We start from the raw sequence: 22478 nt of genomic DNA, 5'->3' as shown, positions 1-22478 counted from the left end.
CACCAACACATTTTCAGCATGCTTCAAGAGTTCTGAAAACTTTCTCCAACTGGTCCGGGAACTGTATGAAGGCTGCACCACCACCATCTGCTCCATGAAACAAGAGACACTCCAAATTCCTATCCATAGCAGCGTGAAACAAGACTGTCCCCTGAGCTCCATCGTTTTCAACTTAGCCATGGAGCCACTCATTTGAGTGATCTCCTGCAGTCTAGGCAGTTTTTATCTATACGACAACAGAGTGAATATCCTGGCTTAAGCAGATGACCTGGTCCTGATTGCAGACAACCCTGAGAGTCTCCAAAAAATGCTTGACATCACCAGCCAGGCTGCCAATGAGATGGGATTCCACTTCAATGCCAGGAAGTGTGCATCCCTGCATATCGATGGCAGAAGAAGGGATTTGGCCCAGGCAACGTCGTCCCAGATCCAGGCAAACCCATGATCTCCTTAAGGATGGGCAAGCATACCAACATCTCGCCGTGTCAACAAATTTCCGCGTCCAGCAGACACCTGAGGATACAATCGCAGAGATCCTACAAGATGTGGCCAGGATCGACTCCTCCCTACTGGCACCGTGGCAGAAGATCGATGCCTTGAACACCTTCCTAATCCCCTGTATCTCATTCATCCTGAGAGGATCTGCTGTGGTGATGGTACTTCTTAACAAGGCAGACAACACCATCAGGCATCTGGTGAAGAAGTGGATGTTTCTTCCCCAGAGGGCCAGCAGTGAACTGCTGTACATCTCGCCCAGCAGGACAGTGCCAACATTCCTCAAATAGCTGATCTGTGCAATGTTGCTGTGATCACTCAAGCTTTCTGCCTTCTGACATGCCCGGACGCCATGGAGAGGAACATTGCAGAGAGTGCTCTACAGGATGCCATCAAGAAGCAAATCACCAGGATCCCTTCAAACCAAGATGTCACCACCTACCTGAGCGGGTCACTGGAAGGCGAATTTGGAAGAGAGGGGAGAGACTTTGCCTCACTCTGGACTTGTACCCGCAATGCTACGCAACGACTGCAGAAGCGTTTCAGCTGCCACTGGACATGGTGCGAGGAATGTCAGGAGCTGGGAGTCCTGGTGCCACAGGTGAAGAACACAGAGCACACCATCATCACTCCGAGAGCCAGAACCAAGCTGGAGAGGACCCTGAAGGATGCCATCTGCTGCCAATACGTGGAAAACCTGAAACAGGACGCCAGACCAGGACCAGGGCTTTGAAGTGACATGCAACTGGGACACCAGCAAGCACTTCCTCCCCTGGGGCAGCTTCACCCGATTTGCTAACTGGAGGTTCATCCACAAGGTCCAGCTCAACTGCATCCCACTAAACGTAGCGGTCCACCATGGGAATCAGGACAAGTGATCCAGGAAGTGTGGCTACACCAATGAGATGCTACCCCACTTCCTGTGTAGTTGCCCCACATCCTGTGTAGCCGCAAGCCCCATTCGAGAGCTTGGCAGCTGTGACACAACGCCATCCAAGATCGCCTGGTCAGACCATCCGGCCGCCCATGGGGAAGGTTGCTGTAAACTCTGCCATCCCCAGAACCGGACATCTTCATCACCAACGAGGACTGGAAGAAGATCATCATGGTGGACATCACAGCGCCCTTCAACAACAGGATCTCGGGCTTCCACAATGCCCGAGCTCGAAAGGTAGAGAAATACGTCCCTCTGGCTGAAACCTTGAGAGCTAAGGGCTACCAGGTTCAGACACACACACTGATCAACAGAGCCTTGGGCGCATGACACCCCAGTAATGAGCGAGTGCTGAGAGAATGCGGAATCAGTCAATGCTACGCTCAGCTAATGTGGCAACGGATGAGCTGGAGTGTCGATGAGAAGTGCAGTCAGGAAAGTAACTAAAATACTTTCCTCGTGAATTGTATTTTCCAAATGGACAATCTACCCAATTCTCAATTACTGAGGGACAATCTCAACTCATTGATATATTTTACTTTGCGCAACCAAACCTCTGTACAACTTTTCATGAGTGATGTACCCGAGTATTTGGATTCTAATATCTAAACTATATTGTTAAATCTATTCACCTAAATTTGGATTACTGCTGATTATGTACTCTGTGTGTCATATGACTTCTAAAAATAAACTTTGTATTAGTGGATAATCTAAGCACTATACCCAGCTGTACACTCTTTGCTCAACCTGTGTATTACAAATATTTTTTTAACATTAGCTTTACTAAAAATTTAAAAAATAAAAAATAAATAAGTTCTTATCAGCTAGGTGCTCAAAAAAACAAATAAATGAGTCAAAGGGTATCATTACTGAAGGGGAAATTCAGAAAAGTGATAGACCTAATTAGTTAGTGGACTGGAGAACTCAACTACTGTGTTCCGTTGTTTTACTACCAGAATTGCAATATCTTCCATTGTGAATAACATGCATGCACTTTTATGTTTTTTTAATAAATATACTTACAAAATGAATCAACAATCTTTTGTGTTTCATTTAATTTTTTTAATTTCCCCCAAGAAAAAAAAAACACCCTGAATTTTTTTTCAGATTCGCGCAAAATCTCAATGTGGCATCTCCTCTCAAATATTCTCTGTGGTGAAGGCAGATGTAAATAAATCATTTAACTCCTCTGTCCTTATTCTCAGATTGCTCCCTTTACTTCCTGGGAAAAGATTGGAACCTTTGAATTTCATAGGTTTCCAATATACTTAAGTAATTTCTTTTTATTTTGTTCTTACCCCTTTGGCTAGTTATCCTCTTCAAATTCCTTAGATCTCTGAATTTCCAGCTTACATTTTACCTGCTATAGTTTATTCCATTTTCCCTTGGTTTGGATTTCCATTTTCTGAATCACATATCTGTTCGGCCTGAAGAACCTTTCGAACTTTGCCATTTAACTATACTAGAGTTTTGGATTTTTTGCTTCCTGATTTCTTTATTGTTTAGGGGCATGCATACTTTCTGTAATTCTGTTATAGTTTGCTTAAGAAACTTCCAAGCTGAATTAAAGGATGTCAGCCTACACTTCTGGCTCTCCTTGCCCTCTGGCGAGAGGCTGGACTCCAGCTCTGGCTCTCTGACCTCCTGCTGCCTGACATAACACAGGAGGCATGCACTGTAGCCCAACTACCATTCTCTTATGGAAAAAGCTGGTGAGCAAGAGGCAGGTGCAGGCCACTCAAAGACAAAGACACTAAAAGGAAAATGCTGGGTGCCTTGTTGCAGAAGAACTGTAAATTCCATTGTAAAACTTCTGAATTCTTCAGCTTCTTGAGAAAATCTCAATTTTTGCGGCCATAGAATCACAGCATCCACATGGACCTTCACTGAGATGAATGGAACAATTCATTTCTCTCAGAGCTATTATTTCAGGCCTTCTGCAGACTCAGGAAGACAATCTTGCATTGGTTTACACTTAGTTTACATTTTTTATGTTTTTATCACAACCATATGGGCTAAACACACTATTTTAAAAATGAAAACAGATTCTGGAGCACAATTCTATAACAAATTCAGAGGCCCTGGAGCATACAGGACCCTGGCCATAGTCTTAACCGGATTGATCATCATCATAAAACACAAATAGTAACAAAATGCAGCAGGAGGATTATTTTTCCAGCTATCCGCTCTAGAGTTCTTATTTGGGGACTGCCTGACAGTTCTGTGAAAGTCCTCTCTAGCTGCACTTAGACAAGATGAACACTTTATATAGCTTTAGTTGGTCAAATAACAACCAAACTAACTCCACTTTTTTTTAGTCCTTTCTGTTCTTGGAAAGAGCCAGCCCAGTGTCATAATGGACTACTTGTATTGCTTTACACCTTTTTCAAAGAAATGGATATCATCAGCACTGTTTTGTAACACAGACTAATGGTACGTCTACATTACCCACCGATCGCGAGCTATTGGGGATCGATTTATCACATGTAGTGTAGACGCGATAAATCGATCCCCAATCGCTCTCCCATCGACTGCTGAACTCCAGCTCAGTGAGAGGCAGAAGCAAAGTCAACAGGGGAGCTGCAGCCTTCGATCCTCCGCCACAAGGATGTGAAGTAAGTGATTCTAAGTTGATCTAAGATACGTCGACTTCAGCTACGCTATTCTTTCAGTGTAGACCAGGCCTAAGACAACTACTTCACCATAGTCTACTTTTAGAGATGGAGCTCATGTCCATGCTCTCTCTGCTGCTGTCCTTCTAGACACTGCTCTGAATCCTCAGCAGCCAGCATATAATCTTGGATGATATGAAAGTCTTGAAAAAGATACCCACCATAGAGTCAGCATATGATAGTACATTAAATTGCTGCCCTTGTATGCTGTACTAGGGAAAAAGAGGAAATAAAACTGTTTTTTCCCCTGTCTTTGGCCAAAATAAATACATCTGTTCATGGGGGGAAAATAGGAAGAAAAAGAAGCCAGGCTTTTTCAGAGAGTTTGAACCAATACATTGAAGAAAGTGTTCATACTTAGTAAAACCATTACTCATAATTTTGCCAAGGTCACTGAGTACTTGGATTTAAGTAAACTTGAATAAGGTAACCTGAATTGTCTATGGGCTAAGCGAGGCCCAGATTCAGCCAAACACTTAAGTACATGCTTATTTTAAAGCATGTATATAGCTGTGTAAAGATGGATAATAAGCATGTGCTCAAGAGCTTTGCAGAATCAGTCTTTAATTTGCACAAACATTTTTTTCTGAAAACCATCCATGTTTTGCATTATGAATCCATGTAGCCAGCTCCTTTATTTCTTCGACCTCTTGGATTTGCATCACTGTAGCTACTTCAGAATAGTCAAGGAAACAGTTATTGATTAAATTGGCTTAGATGAGGAACATTGGTGGCCCTTTTGAACAAATCCACATCTGCATTCTACAAAATGTCCTTGATGAATAAAGCCCTTAAACCTACTGCTTTGTACTTCATTCAACAACTTCACCTCTGAATGATCTTATGTTACTACATTACACATTATAAGGCAGCAAGGCTGGATGTCTCAAATGATGAAGGAAGTATGGAAAAATTATCCTGTATGGCAATATTAAATGCATCCAGAAACTGGTGCCAGGAAGAGAAGCTTGGTGGTTTAGCTTACATCCTGGATTTTAAGCATAAGCTATAAATACCATATGCACACAAAACATTCAGTCATTTAACTACAGTACGTTAAACCCTGGATTTAAAAATAGCTGTATGTGCATTCATTTGCTACTAGCAGTGCTCTATATTACCGCAGAGATCTTAATGTACCAAATTGTCAGAAATATTATGTCCTTACCTAAAGTTTGGAAGACTTCATTCAGCAAAACTTCATTTACCACTGCAGAACTGACATTTCCAACATGATGAGACCAGCTCTGATAAATAGTTTGTAGAAGAAGGGTCTGGGCTCTAGTTGCTTGAACTGTCAGATTTGGAAGTTCAAATATGCATTCTGTTAGTGGAACATGAGATCGGTTGGTCCTGTTTTAAAAATTGAAAAGCAAAACAAAGTGATTAATTCAGTGCCCAGGACTGGCAAATATACCATAAAACTGTAATAATAAGAGCTGAGGCTGCAAGCAGCTGGCTTTTAAGGCATGAATTGTACTTTATTGGTGGCATTTCATAATTTACAAAAAACCACTAGATTACAAATATGATTGGATATCAAAAGAAATTTCATTTCTCATTGTTATCTGCCTAAAAAAAAATATATGTCATGCACTATTAGAAATAACAACTGACTTCGCATGCCTTCATCCCAATTATCTCAAAATTTTAAAAAGTTTAAATAAAAAAAATTTGTCATACTGATATGTTCCTACCAAAATAGTACTTGGTGTTTTTACTCTTGCAAATCTAACAATCGGGCGCCTGTACAGCAACCATACTGTGTGCATGAAATACAGAACAAACAGGAAAATTCACTCTGGGATTATAATCCATTGGCGAGTACTGTTGATGACAAACCACAAGAGCAAAGCTCAAATAGTTAATCTAATCCCCAGAATTCCTCAATGTTATAATCTCCATAATTCAAATATTCTAGAGCGGTTTTTAATATAAAATATGAATCAAGGCACATGCTTCCTCTGTACTCCAGCTAATGCTGCTTTCACCTTTTCCTTCTCCCACATCTGCTACTGTCACCATCTTCCAACCTCAGATGCCCCAAACTGCTACTACAGATCTTCCCTTAAATTCTCCCCCACTTCCACTGTTGATCCTTATTCACCGTCAATCCTCCTCCTATCACTACTGCTTTTCTAGCTATGCATATCTTGCCCTACTTCTGAACCTTTCCCCTAAACACTCCACCAGATCTAGCTGTTCTATTATCTATCTATATATTTGTAATCCACCCAGCACTAGAGTGTCTGAACATTTCCCAAGTATTCAGGGATTTATCCTCATAAAACCCCTGACAGTCATTTTTCTGATCTTAACTACATTTAAAGGTAGTAAAAGGGATATCAATTATGTACATATAAATATGAAATATTAATATACACAATATTTTAAAATTATTTTTGTTTCACATTAGTTATAGATTTGGCAATTTAGCTGTTTAACATTACTAAAATGGAGGAAAGTGTTTATAAATTGTATCACTTGCAAATATTTTATTTAAAAAAAACGTAGAGAGTCACCAAGTGAAACATCTGTTACGTTGCACTATCAGAAGAAAATAATTTGAAAACAGACACGCTGACGGTATCTTAGCAAATAAAAGTAACAGAAATGAGCTTTTCCTCACTCCTCATACTTAGAACTCACTGAATATGCACTCTATTTAGCCACTATCAGTTTTCAAGCTCTTACTCAGATCTGATTCCTTTTCACAGCATTATCTTAATTTATATCCAGGCACATCCACTTCCAACAACAGCACTTCTGGGAATGACACAAAAATACATTTGTAGCCCACTGAACACAATGCAGGCAAGTAGTACTCTACATCAGTAGTCAGGAGTTACATTTTTCTTTAAGCATCAGGTAATATCTATATGTTATAAATAATAAATAAGTGTATCATATTCACTGAAAACCAGAAATATACCGATAGTTTCATCCTGCAGTTTCTTACTCCAAAACATATATGAAAACTGACACTTTCTTGTCCTTAACCTAATCATCTGCCTTGATCACAGTAATCTGTTCTTCCTGACATCCACATCAGTCCCCAGCAATCTGTCCAAAATCCCATCAATGCCACCAAAATTATTTTACATACCCATCATTTAGATTATGGTATCATCCATTTAGAATCCTTTGACTGGCTTCCCAGTGCCCCACACATTAAATTTCATTTATCTTCACTTTCAAGGTACTACACTACACTTACCAAACACACCTCCTTGATCTCAATAATTTTGCATATCCCAGCCCTTACTCTGCCAGCCAGTGACACCAACTTTGATGCTCCCTTTCTTTCCTTCTCCAACTTCTTTCTCCAGATCTCTTCCCCCCTGCCCCGATATTGTTCCTTCTGCATGGCATATACTCCCAATCGCTGCACACAAAGGCATTACCCACTCCTAATTCGTATTTTTACTATAAACTCATTTTTCCTGTGCTGCCTACTAGCAAGTTAATTAACAAGATTTTAATTGTGCGTAAATACACATTTTATATCACCAAGCCAATGCGTATATATCTGTGTATCTCCACGATATCATGTTAACCCATGCCCTTCCCCACCCCTTTTATTATTTGCTTGTATTTTGGTGGTGCCCAGAGGTCTCAATCAAGATTGGCGCAAGACTGTAAAAGAAGCTGCTTATACACAAAGACCTGATCCCTGCCCCAAACAGTTTACAATTCAATGCCCTCATCCCATAGACACTTACATTTTTATGTTCAAGTTTACTCATACAAATTGTCACAGAACCAAAAGGTTACAAGCGAACGCAAAGATTGTCTAGCCTAATCCTCTGCCAAGATGCAGGATTTGTTGGGTCTAAACCATACAAGAAACATGGCTATCCAGACTCCTTTTGAAAACCTCGTGTGAAGAAGCTTCAACAACATTCCAAGGCAGTCTGTTCCATTGTTCTACTGTTAGAAAGTTTTTCCTGAGATTTAATCTAAATCTGCTGTGCTGTAGTTTGAACTCACTGCCTCTTGTCCTGGCCTCTGTGGCAAGAGAGAATAACTTTTCTCCATCTTCTTTAAGGCAGCCTTTTAAGTATCTGAAGACTGCTATCGTATCCACCCTTAATCACCTCTTCTCCAAACTAAACATATCCAGTTCCTTCAGCCTTTGCTCATATGGCTTTCATTCCATCCCTTTGATCACCTTTGTCGCTCCCCTGGATCCTTTCTATATATGATGACCAAAACTGGACCCAGTATGCCAGCTGAGGCCTAATCAGTGCCAAGTAGATTGGTACTATCACCTTTTGTGACTTGCATGCTATCCCTGTTTTTTTGTTTTTTCATTTTTTGCAACAGCATCACATTGCTGACTCATGTCGAGGTTGTGATCCACCATATCCCTGATCCTTCTCAGCTGTGCTGCTGCTGCCACCAAGCCAGTTTTCTCTCACTCTGTGCATTTGGTTTTTCTTTCTTAAGTGTAGCACCTTACATTTGCCTTTGTTCAATTTAATTTTCTTATCTACAGTTCAGTTCTCCAATTTATCAAGATTCCTCTGAATTTTAGCTTTATCTTGCAAAGTACTGACAACTCCCACTAGCTTTGTGTCATCTGGAAATTTGATCAGTACGTTCTCTGTATCTATATCCAGGTCATTAATAAGGATGTTAAACACTGGGTCCAGAACAAGATCCCTGTGGAACAGCACTTGAGACCTCCCTCCAATCCGACATCATCCATTAATATTTACTCTTTGTCTGCAGTTGTTTAACCAATTATGTATCCACTCAGTGGTAGTTCCACCAAGCCCACAATTCTCCAGCTTACCCATCAGAATGTCATGTGGGACAGTGTCAAAAGCTGTACTGAAGTCCAAGTACATTATGTCCACCGCATTCCCCCTATCCACCAAAATAAGTTACCCTATCAAAGAAGGAAATTAAGCTGGTTTGGCATAATTTGTTCTTTGTAAATCCATGTTGGCTGCTAGTGATTATCCCTTCATCCTCCAGGTATTTGCAAATTGAATGTTTTATACTTTGCTCTGGTGGCTTCCCAGTTCTCAAAGTCAGGCTGACTGGTCTATAGTTCCTTGGCTCCTCCTTTATAAAGATGGGCACAATGTTAGCTCTTCTCCGGTCTTCTGGGACCTCTCCTGTCATCTATGAGTTTGTAAATATTACCACCAGTGGCTCTGAGATTTCTTCAGCTAATTCCTTCCTGACCTTTGAACAGCAAATAGCATCCAGCCCGCTGATTTGAATTTATTCAAATTGGACAGAAGATCTCTGACATGTTCTTTACTTACCTTGATCTGCATCCTTTCCCGTTTATTCTCTATGGTAACTTCATTAGTCATCTGGTCACATGTTATTTTTTGTGAGAAGACTGAAGCAGCTTTGCTTTCCATCATCTTCTGTTACCAGTTCAACTTCTCCATTGAGAAGCAGACCCCCACCACGCTTGATCTTTCTTTTTTGTCTGACATATTTGAAGAACCCCTCCTTGTTGTTTCTAACATTTCTTGACAGCTGTAATTCATTTACTACCTTAGTTTTCCTGATTTTGTCCCTCCATGCTTATGCTATTGCCAGGTATACTTCCTTGGTGACATGTTCTTCCTTCCATTTCCTGTATGTATCCCTTTTTGTTTTTAGATTAGCTAAAAAGCATCTTGTGCAGCACACTGGCCTCCTTTATCTCTTCTTTTCTTTCTTCTGCATCAGACTAGTTTGATGTTGAACCTCTAGTATTACATCTTTTAAGAACCGCCAAACCCCTTCAACTCCTTTTCTTCCTAATTGGTCTTTCCATAGGACCTTGCCTACTATTTCTCTGAGTAGGCTGAAATCTGCCTTTCTGAAGCCTAGTGTCCTTGTTTTGCTGTTCTCATGTCCTCCTTTCCATAGGATCTTGAATTCCATCAGATCATGATCACTTCCCTAGCAAGTCCCAGACCACCTTCACATTCACTACTAATTCATCCCTGTTGGTCAAAACAAGATCCGAAATGGACGACTCCCTCGCTTTTTCATCAACTTTCTGAATCAGAAAGCTATCTCCTACACATGCTAAGAATTTGCAGAACATATTACGTTTTGCTGCAATAGTCCTCCAAAAGATATCAGGGAAGTTAAAACAAAACCCATTAATAGCAGCTCATTTGTGTTAGTTAATCTTGTTAGAGGCTTATAGAATAACTCCTCCACTTCCTCTTCATGATTTTGTGGTTTACAATAAGTCTGTTGCTCACCTCCCCTTGGACCTTGGAAGAAGTGTACACATTCTTGACATACAGAGCAACATCTCTTCCTTTTTTCCCATACTTATCCTTTCCAAACAAGCTATATCCCTCAATATTGGTACTTCAATCATGGGAGTTTTGCCACCAAGTCTGTCTGATGCCAATTAAGTCGTAATTTTTTTCATATACCATGACATCCAGTATATCCTGTTTGTTCCCATGCTCTTTGTATTTGTGTAAGGCATGAAAGATTTTTGCAGACTGTCCTGTTGCTTTTCTTTTTGCCTTTTTAATGAAGTTGTAATTTCTAGACCCTTCTCCCATAATTACTCCTTTCCCCTTGTCCTCGTTACTTGAGCCTAGAGGTACACTGGCCGGATTTTTGTGACCGTCCGCCACAGGACCTAGTATAAAGCTGTTCTTATGTTACCCAGACTATGTCAGAAGACACTCTTCCCAGTATGTGATAGATGAAACCCATCCGAGAACAGTATTCCTCTTTCCTACAACATCAGCTCGTTGTCAAAGAAGCCAAAGCACTCTCACTGACACCATCTGCATAGCCAGACATTTACTTCCACGATTTAAAGGTCACGTGGTCATGAAGTCATACCGACTTCAATGGGAATACTGACAGGAGAAAAGTTAAACATATGATACGCTTTTGTAGGACTGGTGCCTAATGTAAAATGAGACATAAGTGGGTGCAGGAATCAAAAAAGGGGGTGGGAGGATGGAGAGTATAGCAACAATAAGTGGTTGAATAGGCTAGTTTTATATGAAGGTGGTGGTCTGGGAATACATAAAAATTAATTACTATAAACATTTTTGTTTGCTACCCTTACTTGTCATGTCACATTAAAAAAAAAAATACAGACTGGAAGCTCTTCAGGCCAAGACAACCTTCTTCTTCCTTCCTTTCCCCTCACACCCTGCCCCTGAGGGAAGGGCACATACGACTATAGAAGCTACACTAGTTGAGCATACCCAGATGAGGCACTGAATCCCCTGGGAATCATGGAGATGCCAATATTTCCCACACTGTGCCAATCACTTTTGGTGCAGTGCTATGATAACCCACGAAAAATTGTTCTACTATCTGTGCCTCATGCTAGAATCTGAGCCTGCTACTCTAACGTTATTTAAACCCAAGTTATGTGGTCTCTCATTGCAAACAGTGCATATGGGAAACTACAAAATTAAATGTTACATTAAAGAAGAATTTGTGCAATACATATATAAATAAATATTAATAGATATATTAATATACAAGACTCAAGACAAAACCATTATGCAGAAAGAGGGGAGCCACAAGTCTCATACTACTAGTCTCCTCTCTCTAACATGGCACAAGACACCACTAGCCATGCGAAGGGCAAAAGTGCAAAGTTAGAACAGTCACAAGCCAGAGCCCAAAAACACACGTTAGCAGAGCCTTTGGCAGACATTAACAGAAAATCTCCAAATTTCCCTGAAGGCAAACCAGCATAAGTTGATGTACTACTATGGTAGTATCAATTGTCAGAGTCCTTCCTACCAGGCCTTCTCTCAAGCCATGCCCACTTTTGTAACATGGATCTCAATGCATTAGTGTCATTGATCCATTTTCCTTTATGTATCTTAAAAACATGCTCTTTTACTTTTTGTTTTCACAGTATGATTTCTTTAGTTTTAATGTCTGGCTCCTTAAACTTAATGCTTCCAATTCCTTTAATATGTAATCTGACGGAGGATGTTTCATAACATACATTTCAAAGAAAGACAGTAAACGTAATGGCACACAACTCCTATTAAGCAAAAAATAGGACTAATATAATTATCAACGCATGTCTCTATAGGAAGGCTTTTCTAATGACTAATAAATGTACTCGCAGAGAAAGGGAGATATCCAGAGAGATGCAACAATACTGACTTATAGTGTAACATCTTGGAAAAACTTCATTTTAAAAACTAAAACTATTCATTTAATGCTCAGTGCAGCTACTATACTGAACTACAGTGACTTTTACACTTACAGATTTCATGTAAAAGATTCCCTGATGGGTAGTAATAGTGTATTAAATACAAACTTTTTTTACAATATGCAAATTCTAAACTTACTGTAGCTTTTAATACTACCATAGGGACAAAATACATTATTCGTTTTCAGAGAAAGAAAAGGTGAAGAAAATAAATCCTTCTATACACAGAAAGGCAGGAAACAAAAAAGGGAAAAAAAATTCTACTGTACCAAGTGTGCAGCAAATGTTTCTTAAAGGAAATTTTAACTAGGACTGGCTAACGATGAAAGTGCATTTTATAATTCAAATTTTATTATAATGGTTTTGAAGTACAAACAATGCATTTAAAAGCACTATATAATACATATTTACTACCAAGCTGTACCTGTTAATACAAAATATCCACTATTAATAAATGTAATGAGCAATATTTAACCAGCTTTTATTACCTAACAGATATATTCAAACAAATAAATATAAACGAATATTCAAGTAAAACTAAAATTTTTTCATTGAACCACGTCAGATCTTTATTTCAACTTTGTGTTGTTATATTTTGGTAGATCATTTTGGTTCATACGAAATAACTGAATATGAATTCATACTAAAATTAATCATATTAAAACTTACTGTAATTATATAGCTGATTGCTTCTACACTTTGAAAAGCTCTAATCAAATTCCATTTAAAAATCTTATTAACAACAATACTAGAAATAATTATTTCTCATATCTTTCTTATATCCAGAGTTAAAGTTCAGATCCGAACATATGTTCATTTAACAAAACAGGTTAAAAAACTATCAATTCAAACGTTATTCTCCAGGGCAAAATAAATCCTAATGTAACTAGCGGGTTAGGCAACTCATTAAAGCTAAACTTGGACAAATTCCAGGATAAATTTAAGGAAATAGGAACAAGCAAGTCTTGCTGTGTAGTGGCATGGAGTGAAAATGAATCTGTCCTAATTAAATGATTTTTAAATACACTTTGCTGTACCCAGTTTGCTGACAAACTGTAATACAGACTTGCTGAAATATTTGGATAAATCTGGCATATCATTAAAGAAAATAGTTTTCTTCACTGTTTTTGAATGAAATCATGAATTGGTCCTTATTATGCTCCAAGCATAGGCATTAATATAACCAATCCATGCAAGTTCACAGGTCTGCCATGAAATATTTGCAGTGTGTGGACTTTAGGAACAGCAACCCATTCTTTTAAAATCAACACCTCATAGTGATTGAAAGAATATAGTGGTGAACAGCTGGCTCCAGAGGTTTATACAGAGTCCCAAAATGCAAGACTGGAACCTGCAAACTGTTTCCAAAAATTTAATTTTTGTTATTACTCATATCCTGTACAGTAAAATATGATTAGTTCATTTTTTCCAAAATAACAAATCGGGTAACCTGCTACTAGATCCTAGTGAATGTGCTTTAAAAGAACCTGAATGTACTTTAAAAGCCTAAATAATATTGGGAGACATTCTAACAAATTTGTTTTTATATAACCAATATATAACGTTTATGTTAAGTTATTTAATATGGACAAGATTCAATTGCAGTATATGCAATGTCTCCCATGTAATTCAATCACTAATTTCTTTGATCCTCAATTTAAATTGACAAAAACTTGAGGAACAAAGTCATTTATATTGCCAACACCACAATTTCAAACCTTTAATTTATCATCTTTTAAGCAAAAATTATTGGATAATCCAATCCATGACTATACAAATATGGCATTTAATTGATAAGGAATACCAAAACTCTGAAGAGAAAAAAGAGAAAAATAATCCAGTGACGATTAACAAATGTTTTTAAGATACTGAATTCCAGTCACTATGATATGCTATGCAAGTTATGGCCCCCATTTTCTCCTTACAGGAGGAAATTCTGTCTTCTAGAGATAAATTATGTATCTTTACTCTCGAGGCACTAAATTACTACTGTGATGAGTGCTACAGAAATGCCAGTAAAACAAATTAAATAAAAATATAAAACTAGCAGGTGTAATAAAAATGTATTACTTTGCTCCATTAATAAACCTCAAGTGTGACACATTAGAGATCACCTCTACTTACTTTATTAAGTTCTGCATGACTGAGTGTGTGGCATCTCATTTTGGTCTCTCAAATGGGTGAAATTTCAGGGAGTACCACTAATTTTTCCAATCTGACCTCTATAAAGCATGCTAGTCAGACAATTCATCAGAATGGGGAAACCACTAAATTATGGTATTCACAAACCAGGATTTTTCTGTTTAATGTAAAGGCAGGAGAGTCTGGCTGGGTAAAAATGAAGTTTCATTTCTGTTTTCTGAAGAGCCAGAGGACCACATTGTCTTTGGAAAAAGACTGACAAACCTTTGCTAGAAACAATTTTCGAAAAAAGAAAAAAATGCAAGCTTCAGAGATACTTTAGAGAATAAGTCTAAAGTATGGAGTTCTAAACTTAGGAATATAACATTGATAAAAATGTTAAACAGCATAGGGCCAAGAACCGATCCCAGTGGGCCCGCATCAGAAACAAACCCACTTGAAGACGATTTCACATTTATAATTACATTTTGAGTCCTGTCACTTAGCCAGTTCCTAATCCATTTAACGTTTGCTGTGTAAATTTTGTATTGTTCTAGTTTTTTATCAAAATGTCACAGACTACTACTAGCTGAGGAAGCTGCTTTAGATGTGAATGACAGCAGCAGGCTAAAGCCACTAAAGCTAGGAAAAAAAATTCCTCATAGTATTTGTAAATCTAATATTGTAGCATTATGCTCATGCACGAGAACTTAAAAGTTAAACTGATTAAAAACTGACTAGACACAAAAGTGAAACTAAATAATCCATCTTCATAATCCAAACTCAGTTGAAGGAATAAGTAAACACAGTAGGAAGTGTTACAGATTTTTAAAATTCTTTCAGTTTTAACAATCAAGGGAATTATTAGTAACAGTTAAATTTTATACATGTGCGTCTATATTTTTATATATATATAAATCAACTCTTGTACGGGAAACAGAACAACAGGAGCTGGGAGGTGAAAGGGAAAAAAAGTCAAAAATATTATTTTAAAAAGTAAATGTACCTAAACTTTTAAGTCTGCCAAAACACAATGCATAATTTAAGACTGTGAACTCCCTCCCTATCTCAAGTTTTGTAGTTAATCTTTCAACTTTAATTATTTTTTCTTATAACTCTTTGGAAATTTGTAGATTACAGAGATGGAGCTTCAATTTAGTTTGCCTCCTGCCCTCAAAGGCTGAAGATGGTGGACATTTGGACACTCCCTGAAGCAAACATATGGGAAGCCATGGGGTCCTCCCAGAAGACTCCTGAGATAAAGGGGAGGATCTGTGTCCTGGGATAAGGAGTGGGTGGCTTTGTAGGAGCCAGCATAGGACTAGAAGGAAAGGGTCAGGTAGGCAGGAAGGGGCCCCAGACAAGAACTATCTTGTTGGTGGGGGCAAAGATAAAGGTGCCCTGGACAGGAGCACCTGGGAGACGCAGTGGAAATCTAATGATTTCATCACTCATTATGAGCTCTCAATCAGGCCACAAGCCCAGTGTCTTCATCTCCCCCCTGGCCTGGAGGCAGTGTAGCAGGGGAAGCCAGAAAGGGGTGGAAAACTGCAGAGCCAGAATGCTCACACAACTGATTCCAGCCTGACCTGAGGAGGGTTGGGAGTGGGGAAGAATAGGCTCCCATTAACACCCGCTCTCCCAGGTTTCTAATGGAAAGGGAGGAGTCAAATGAAGTCCTTTGAGGAGAGAAAATTGAGAAGATTTGGAGGTGAAGACTGGTGTCAAAATAACATGATGAAGTAATGACAAGGTAGTTAAGCTGAAAGGCTTGAAGAGCAGGGTGTAAGGGTGGGGAGAATACTTGGAAGATGAGGGTGGATGGTGAGAGTGTGTACTTGGGAAGAGGAAGCAAGGGTTAGGAAAAATGAAATTTCTTTGTGGAGATAGAAGGGGACAGTGGCTGTGGAATGAAATGCTGATGATGGGAAGGGGAAGAGAATTAAATGCTGGAGTCCAACTCTTTCCTCTCCTTTCTTTATTGTTCTCTCTATTCTATTTTTGCACTCCATCTCTCTCCTCAGTTCTAAGTACTCCTAGAATAATATATCAAAATGAATGCAAAACAAGCAAACAAATACATTTATATTTCTGGTGCTTTTTGCTTTAAAGATGTTGGTATGTATGAGGTTACCATTATCAGAGGACTAACTGCTGCTGACTGAAAGGGACTCACAGATAGGATTTTTTTTCTAAGATAGGGACTTAGCTATGGACTAAGAAACTGGTTCCATTTCTATTTCAGAAGATTCACAAGATATGCAACTCTTTAGGTGACATTACAGACTAACCCAAAGTCTATATTAGAAACTTTTGCTGGCAGAATAATGTTGACCAGAGTGAGATTTTTCTTTTTATAGTTCTATATCAGCATAACACTGATGTAGAAGCAGTTCTACAAGTATAGAAGTGCTTTCATTGATACAGTTTATTTCGCTTGCGAAACTAGCATGAACTATACTGGCAAGGAAACTCTTTTGCCAGCATAAACTGGATCTCCACAGGTATACCTATACCAGCAAACCTTTTCTCGTGTAGATTGAGCCTATGAAATCATCACTAGAAAAGATCAGAGGAGAAAGACTAAAAAGGGTGGGGGGTGTTAGTGTGTGTGGGAGAGAGAGTGTGTGAAGCAGAAGGGCAGGGTAAATGTCAAAGTCCAGCTGAAACATTGCACTGATGGAGATGTTACAGTTCGTGTTTATGTTCCACGATTATGCATTGTACAAGTAGCAGAAAGAGTGTGAAGGCTGTAAAGGAAGGATTATATTGGCAGACTCACTACTTAATAACTTTGTTTAAAAATATTTTAAAGTATTTCAAGTATGACTCAAAATTTCTTGCTTGTATTAAATGTAAATAATTGTATACTAGTAAATGTGTTTCATTTCTCACCAACAGCTATGCTAGCCCTTAGTGAAAACTATATTTCAGATTTAAATGCAATGGCCCTGGGTTTGGCATATAATTCTTTCTAAAAAATACTAAAATCTTTGAAGCAGTTTTTAAACACACAAAAAGATTTTGCAGACATGTAAGGGGAAAAAAAGTTGGGTTTAGTTTAAGCCTACTAACTTTGAAAGTGTCTTGTTACTATTATTTAAACATTAAATAGTTCCACAACCCTGGTGAGCCTCAAGACCATCAAAATAATCAGATACAGACATATTTAAAAAGATACTGTAAGTATAATAAAATGTCACAGAATAACATTCTCCCGCTGTAACATAAATGCAAAATCAAAGCCAAGACATCTCTGGAAAATACATATTGGAACATAACTGATATTCTTATTTTCAAAGCAAGAGCCTTTCAGTCTGACACAGTATTCCAGTATAACTTCATTGCTGTTATGCCAAATGACTTCAGTATATTGGAGACTGCAAAGAATGCATTTTAAGCACTCAGCAAGATGTAATTTCATAAGTAACTAGAAAAAGAGGTTGAAATCTCGCTATTGACTTCAGTGAGATCCAGATTTCATCCATACAATTTTTGCATATGAACTGCACACCTAAAAAGATTGACTGAAGAACAGATTTGTGCTTCAGCCAACTGGAAACCACCTTATTTTGGGGGGGAGGGAGTTGGCAAAGTACTGAAGTTACATTTAATGCATATAAATAACCCAGACAGCCAGTCTTTTTGTCCTGCTCTTTAGCCACTAGAATGTGCTTTGTCTTATATAACTATAAAGTACTTTACCCAAATTCTTATAAAAGTTAATACCACCTCATATTAAAAAATAACCCTAAAATACATCTTCCTAAAAATATTTGCAAATCCTTTGACTTGCAAAAGAAATACCAAAACCATGTTAGGCAAACATGTTTCCTGGGTCCTTGTTTCTTACACAATGTTTACTGTTCTACTGAACACCTTATTTTTAAACATTCAGAAAAGGAACAATTTCCTATCTTCACAACTCTGCTTCCCTGACTTCGTCAAACAAACAAAAACAAAAACATATGGCTGTAAATTCTCATGATTCATTTCAGGCCAGAAAATAGAGTGCCTGGGTGTTGTTGGGGGAGTTAGTTTGAGAGAAATTGGTCGAGACATTTTTGAATTACATAGTAATGAAAATCCAAGGCATTAAAACAGTATAAAAAAATGTCAAAACCAGCTTGGAGTCAGAACTTTCAAAATTGCTCATGTAATTTTGCCTTCTATCCCTTCTTAACTGACTGGTTAGCTGACAACTGATTTATAATGATTTTTTTTAAAAGAATATGTACACAACCTAAATGATGAGGTGGAAGACACAACTTACAATATACGTATATTGTAGCCCTATCAATTAGTTGCAGTTAACTTACATGATTAACCAAAAAATTAATTGCAATTTAAAAAATTACTCATGATTAATCCCAGATTTAATTGCACAGTTGAACAATAGAATGCCAACTGAAATTTATTCAATATTTTGGATGTTTTTCTACATTTGTCATCTATATTGCATTTTGTGTTGTAATTGAAATCAACATGTAAATTATCTTTGCCAATGTAAATATCTGAACTATAAAAATGATAAATAGAAATAGTATTTTTCAATTCACCTCTTACAAGTACTGTAGTACATTTATCATGAAAGTGCAACTTGCAAATGTAGATTTTTTGTAACATAACTGCACTCAAAAACAAAACAATGTAAAGTCCACTCAGTCCTAACTCTTGTTCAGCCAACCTCTAACAAAAAAACTTCAAAAACGGACTCCAATGTGAAACTGCAGAACTGGAATTAATTTGCAAACTGGACACCATCAGATTAGGCCTGAATAAAGACTGGGAGTGGTTGGGTCATTACAAAACCTAAACCTAATTTCCCCAATACTAATTTCCCCCTACTCTCACTCACACCTTCTTATCAACGGTTTGAAATGGGCCACTCTCATTACCACTACATCAGAGATTTTTCCTCTCTTGGTATCCTGCTGTTAAGTGAATTGTCTCATTGACTGACCTCACACTTGTAAGGCCCAAACTTCCCCCATTTCCCTTTCATTATTTTATAACTGCTCCTTTTTCCACTCCTTGCATCCGATGGACCGGGTCTAGCCCACAACAGCTGTATGTTCCAAATAATTTGTTAGTCTCTACCGTGCCGAGGACTCGCTAGTTGCTAAGACAAAAAATTTCTGGCCCTCTCTTGAATTTATAATTGTCACAGAAAGTGAGAACAGGTGTTTGCATGGCACTTTTGTAGCCAGCATTGAAAGGTATTTACATGCCAGATATGATAAACATTCATATGTCCCTTCATGCTTCGGCCATACATTCCAGAGAACATGCTTCCATGCTGAGGATGCTCGTTAAAAAAAATGTGCAATAAAATTGTGACTAAACTCTTTGGAAGGAGAATTGTATATCCCCTGCTCAGTTTTACCCATATTCTGTCCTATATTTTATGTTATGCAGTTTCAGATGTGACCAGCACATGCTGTTCATTTTAAGAACACTTTCACTGCAGATTTCACCAAATGCGAAGAAGAGGTACCAATGTGAGATTTCTAAAGATAGCTACAACACTTGAACCCAAGGTTTAGGATCTGAAGTGTCCTTCCAAAATCTGAGGGGACAAGGTGTGGAGCATGCTTTCAGAAGTCTTAAAAGAACCCACCCAATGAGAAAACTAGAAACCCAAACCATCAAAAAAGAAAATCAACTTTCTGCTGGTGGCATCTGACTCAGAAATAAGAAATGACATTTCAGTCGGCACTGCTTTGAATGCATGTCCCTGGTGATGGTGGTTGAGGCATAAAGGGACATATGAATCTTAAGCGCATGTGACTCATAAATACCTTGTGATGCCCGCTACACCTGTGCCATGAAAACGCCTGGCCTCACTTTCAGGTGAACATTGTAAACAAGAAGCGTGCAGCATTATCTCCTGCAAATGTTAAACAAACTTGTTTGTCTGAGCGATTGGCTGAACAAGAAGTAGGACTGAGTGAACTTACAGGCTCTAAATCTTACATTGTTTTTATTTTTGAATGTAGTTATTTTGTATATAATTCTACATTGTAACTTAACTTTTATGATAAAGAGATTGCACTACAGTACTTGTATTAGGTGAACTGAAAATTACTCATTTCTTTTGCGTTTTTTACAGTGCAATACTTGTAATCAAAAATAAGCGAGCACTGAATAACTTTGTATTCTGTGTTGTGTGATACAGCATGGCCAGAGGGCAGCATGAGAGCGTTAGCCAGGGGGCTTATTCCCTGTCAAGGGAGGAAAGTTTGCTTTAGATTAACTAGAACACCTGTAGCCATTTAGAGCACCTGACTCCAATTAGAGCACCTGACTTCAGTCATGTGATAAAACCCCTGCTTCAGTCGACAGTGTGGGCAGCTGAAGGAGGAAGGTTTGGTGGGAGCAGAGTGCAGGTTGCAGAAGCTGGAGAAGAGAAGAGTTTGATAAGGAGAGAAATAGAACATTTGGAGGAGTGCTGCGGTGATTGTGAAGTCCAGAAGAAACTCTAGGTACGGGGCACCAGGCTTGTGTAGAGAGAGGCAAGAAGCCCTTCACAAGCTGAAGGATAGGAGAGGAGTAACCCAAGGGAATGGAACCGCTATCAAGTGGTTCACCACAACCCTCAGGGCCCCTGGGTTGGGACCTGGAGTAGAGGGCGGGCCCAGGTCCCTCCCTCTCCACTCCCCTCCTCCAAGGACACTAGTGGAGTAATTAAGAACCACTTCAGAGGCAAGCAATAGCACCCTGAACCTACCCCAGAGAAGAGAAAGCGCGAGACCCAGCAGATAAGTCCCGGCAATTTGCCACAGTTGTAATTGAAATCTATTTGAAAATGCAGAAAACATCCAAAAATATTTAAATAGTACTCTATTAACAACAATAATGTGATTAATCACAATTAATTTTTTTAATCACTTGACAGCCACAGTCTATTGTAAATTCTACAGGCTTACCCTGAGAAAACATTTGTTGCAGAAACGTTCCTACAACTCATCCATGACATGCAAGGTAAGCCCACCTTTGATTTTAGGGCAAAAATAAGGGGGTTTATGCACTAATCAAAGTACTGCATCACCATTCCTCCTCTGTACTTTCCTATAGGTATAATCTTTAAGTGCCAGAATGGGTTCCTTGGCTGTCTAGCAAATTCAAAGTGCCTTCTAGATTAGTGGAAGAGTAGTATGACAACTTCAATTTCCATTTTCCTCTTTGCTATATCCTTTATGTGAACTGCCTTGAAAGGTGGCAGAATCTCCTCTGCCCAGGATGTTATTCCTATTTCCAGGGAAAAAATGGAACTCTATATCCCTTCCAAAACCAGTGAGTAACCAAACACTCGTGCCTCTATCATAAGCCAATCTCTAACAGGAGGTAAAAGGAGACTTCCCCTGTGAGCACCATGGTTTCCCACTATGTGGTTTCTTGGCACCTTTCACTGAAGCAGCTGGTACTGGCCACCGACCTAGACAGGATATTGGATTTGATGGATCACTCACACAATTAGGGTCATAATTGTGGGTTACGGGTTCTTTTGTTCAGACATGAATAAACTAAATGGATATGTACTCTCAGATGTTGGGAACTTTCTTCCAAGTATGCTACTCATCCTTGCTTCCATACCAATAATGCAAGGTCTAGAGTGAATACTGGGTTGGCAATGAGCGTGTTGTTTGTAGTTAGCTGCCCATAAAGGGACAATTGGATGTGATTTGAGAATAACATCTACTTTCGCATACCATTAGGAAATTCTGCAGGCACATTTTAAGAAACCCACTCAGTGGATGAAGCTGATGAATGACACCAGCAATCTTAGTCACTGGAGATAATTTGGTAAATATGACCACTGCTAGGAAATGTCTTGATGCAATAAAGTTTAGGACCTTTGCAAATTTTTACCATTGTGGTAACATGCAAATACCTTAACTGTAGAAGATGCTTGCTAAATGCCCTAGGAGCCTGAAAGCCTGCCTGCTTGCTCCCCTAGGTTGTCTAGCACCCAAGTAAGTATAGTAGAAGTCACCTAGTTGCACTCAGGACTTTAATCAGTAAATCAGGATCATTTTGAACACGAGAAGGGATTTATCTCCACATCCCCTGCCCTTCT

General features: G+C 38.7%; 1 protein-coding gene across 6 annotated transcripts in view; it reads right to left on the bottom strand.

The window, feature by feature from the left end:
* The window catches only part of VPS13B (vacuolar protein sorting 13 homolog B), a 996761-nt gene that overhangs the window by 745486 nt on the left and 228797 nt on the right, over nucleotides 1-22478 (bottom strand). For all 6 annotated transcript variants that reach the window (XM_075063129.1, XM_075063127.1, XM_075063131.1 and 3 more), the window contains exon 17: nucleotides 5270-5454. In XM_075063129.1, coding sequence (XP_074919230.1) covers nucleotides 5270-5454 — 185 coding nt within the window. The remainder of the gene's footprint in view (nucleotides 1-5269; nucleotides 5455-22478) is intronic.

The sequence above is a fragment of the Chelonoidis abingdonii genome, chromosome 2, assembly GCF_003597395.2.
Source record: "Chelonoidis abingdonii isolate Lonesome George chromosome 2, CheloAbing_2.0, whole genome shotgun sequence".
Taxonomy (NCBI): Eukaryota; Metazoa; Chordata; order Testudines; family Testudinidae; genus Chelonoidis; species Chelonoidis abingdonii.
The sequence above is the reverse complement of the archived record's forward strand: the minus strand, read 5'-3'. Positions and strand labels throughout refer to the sequence as shown.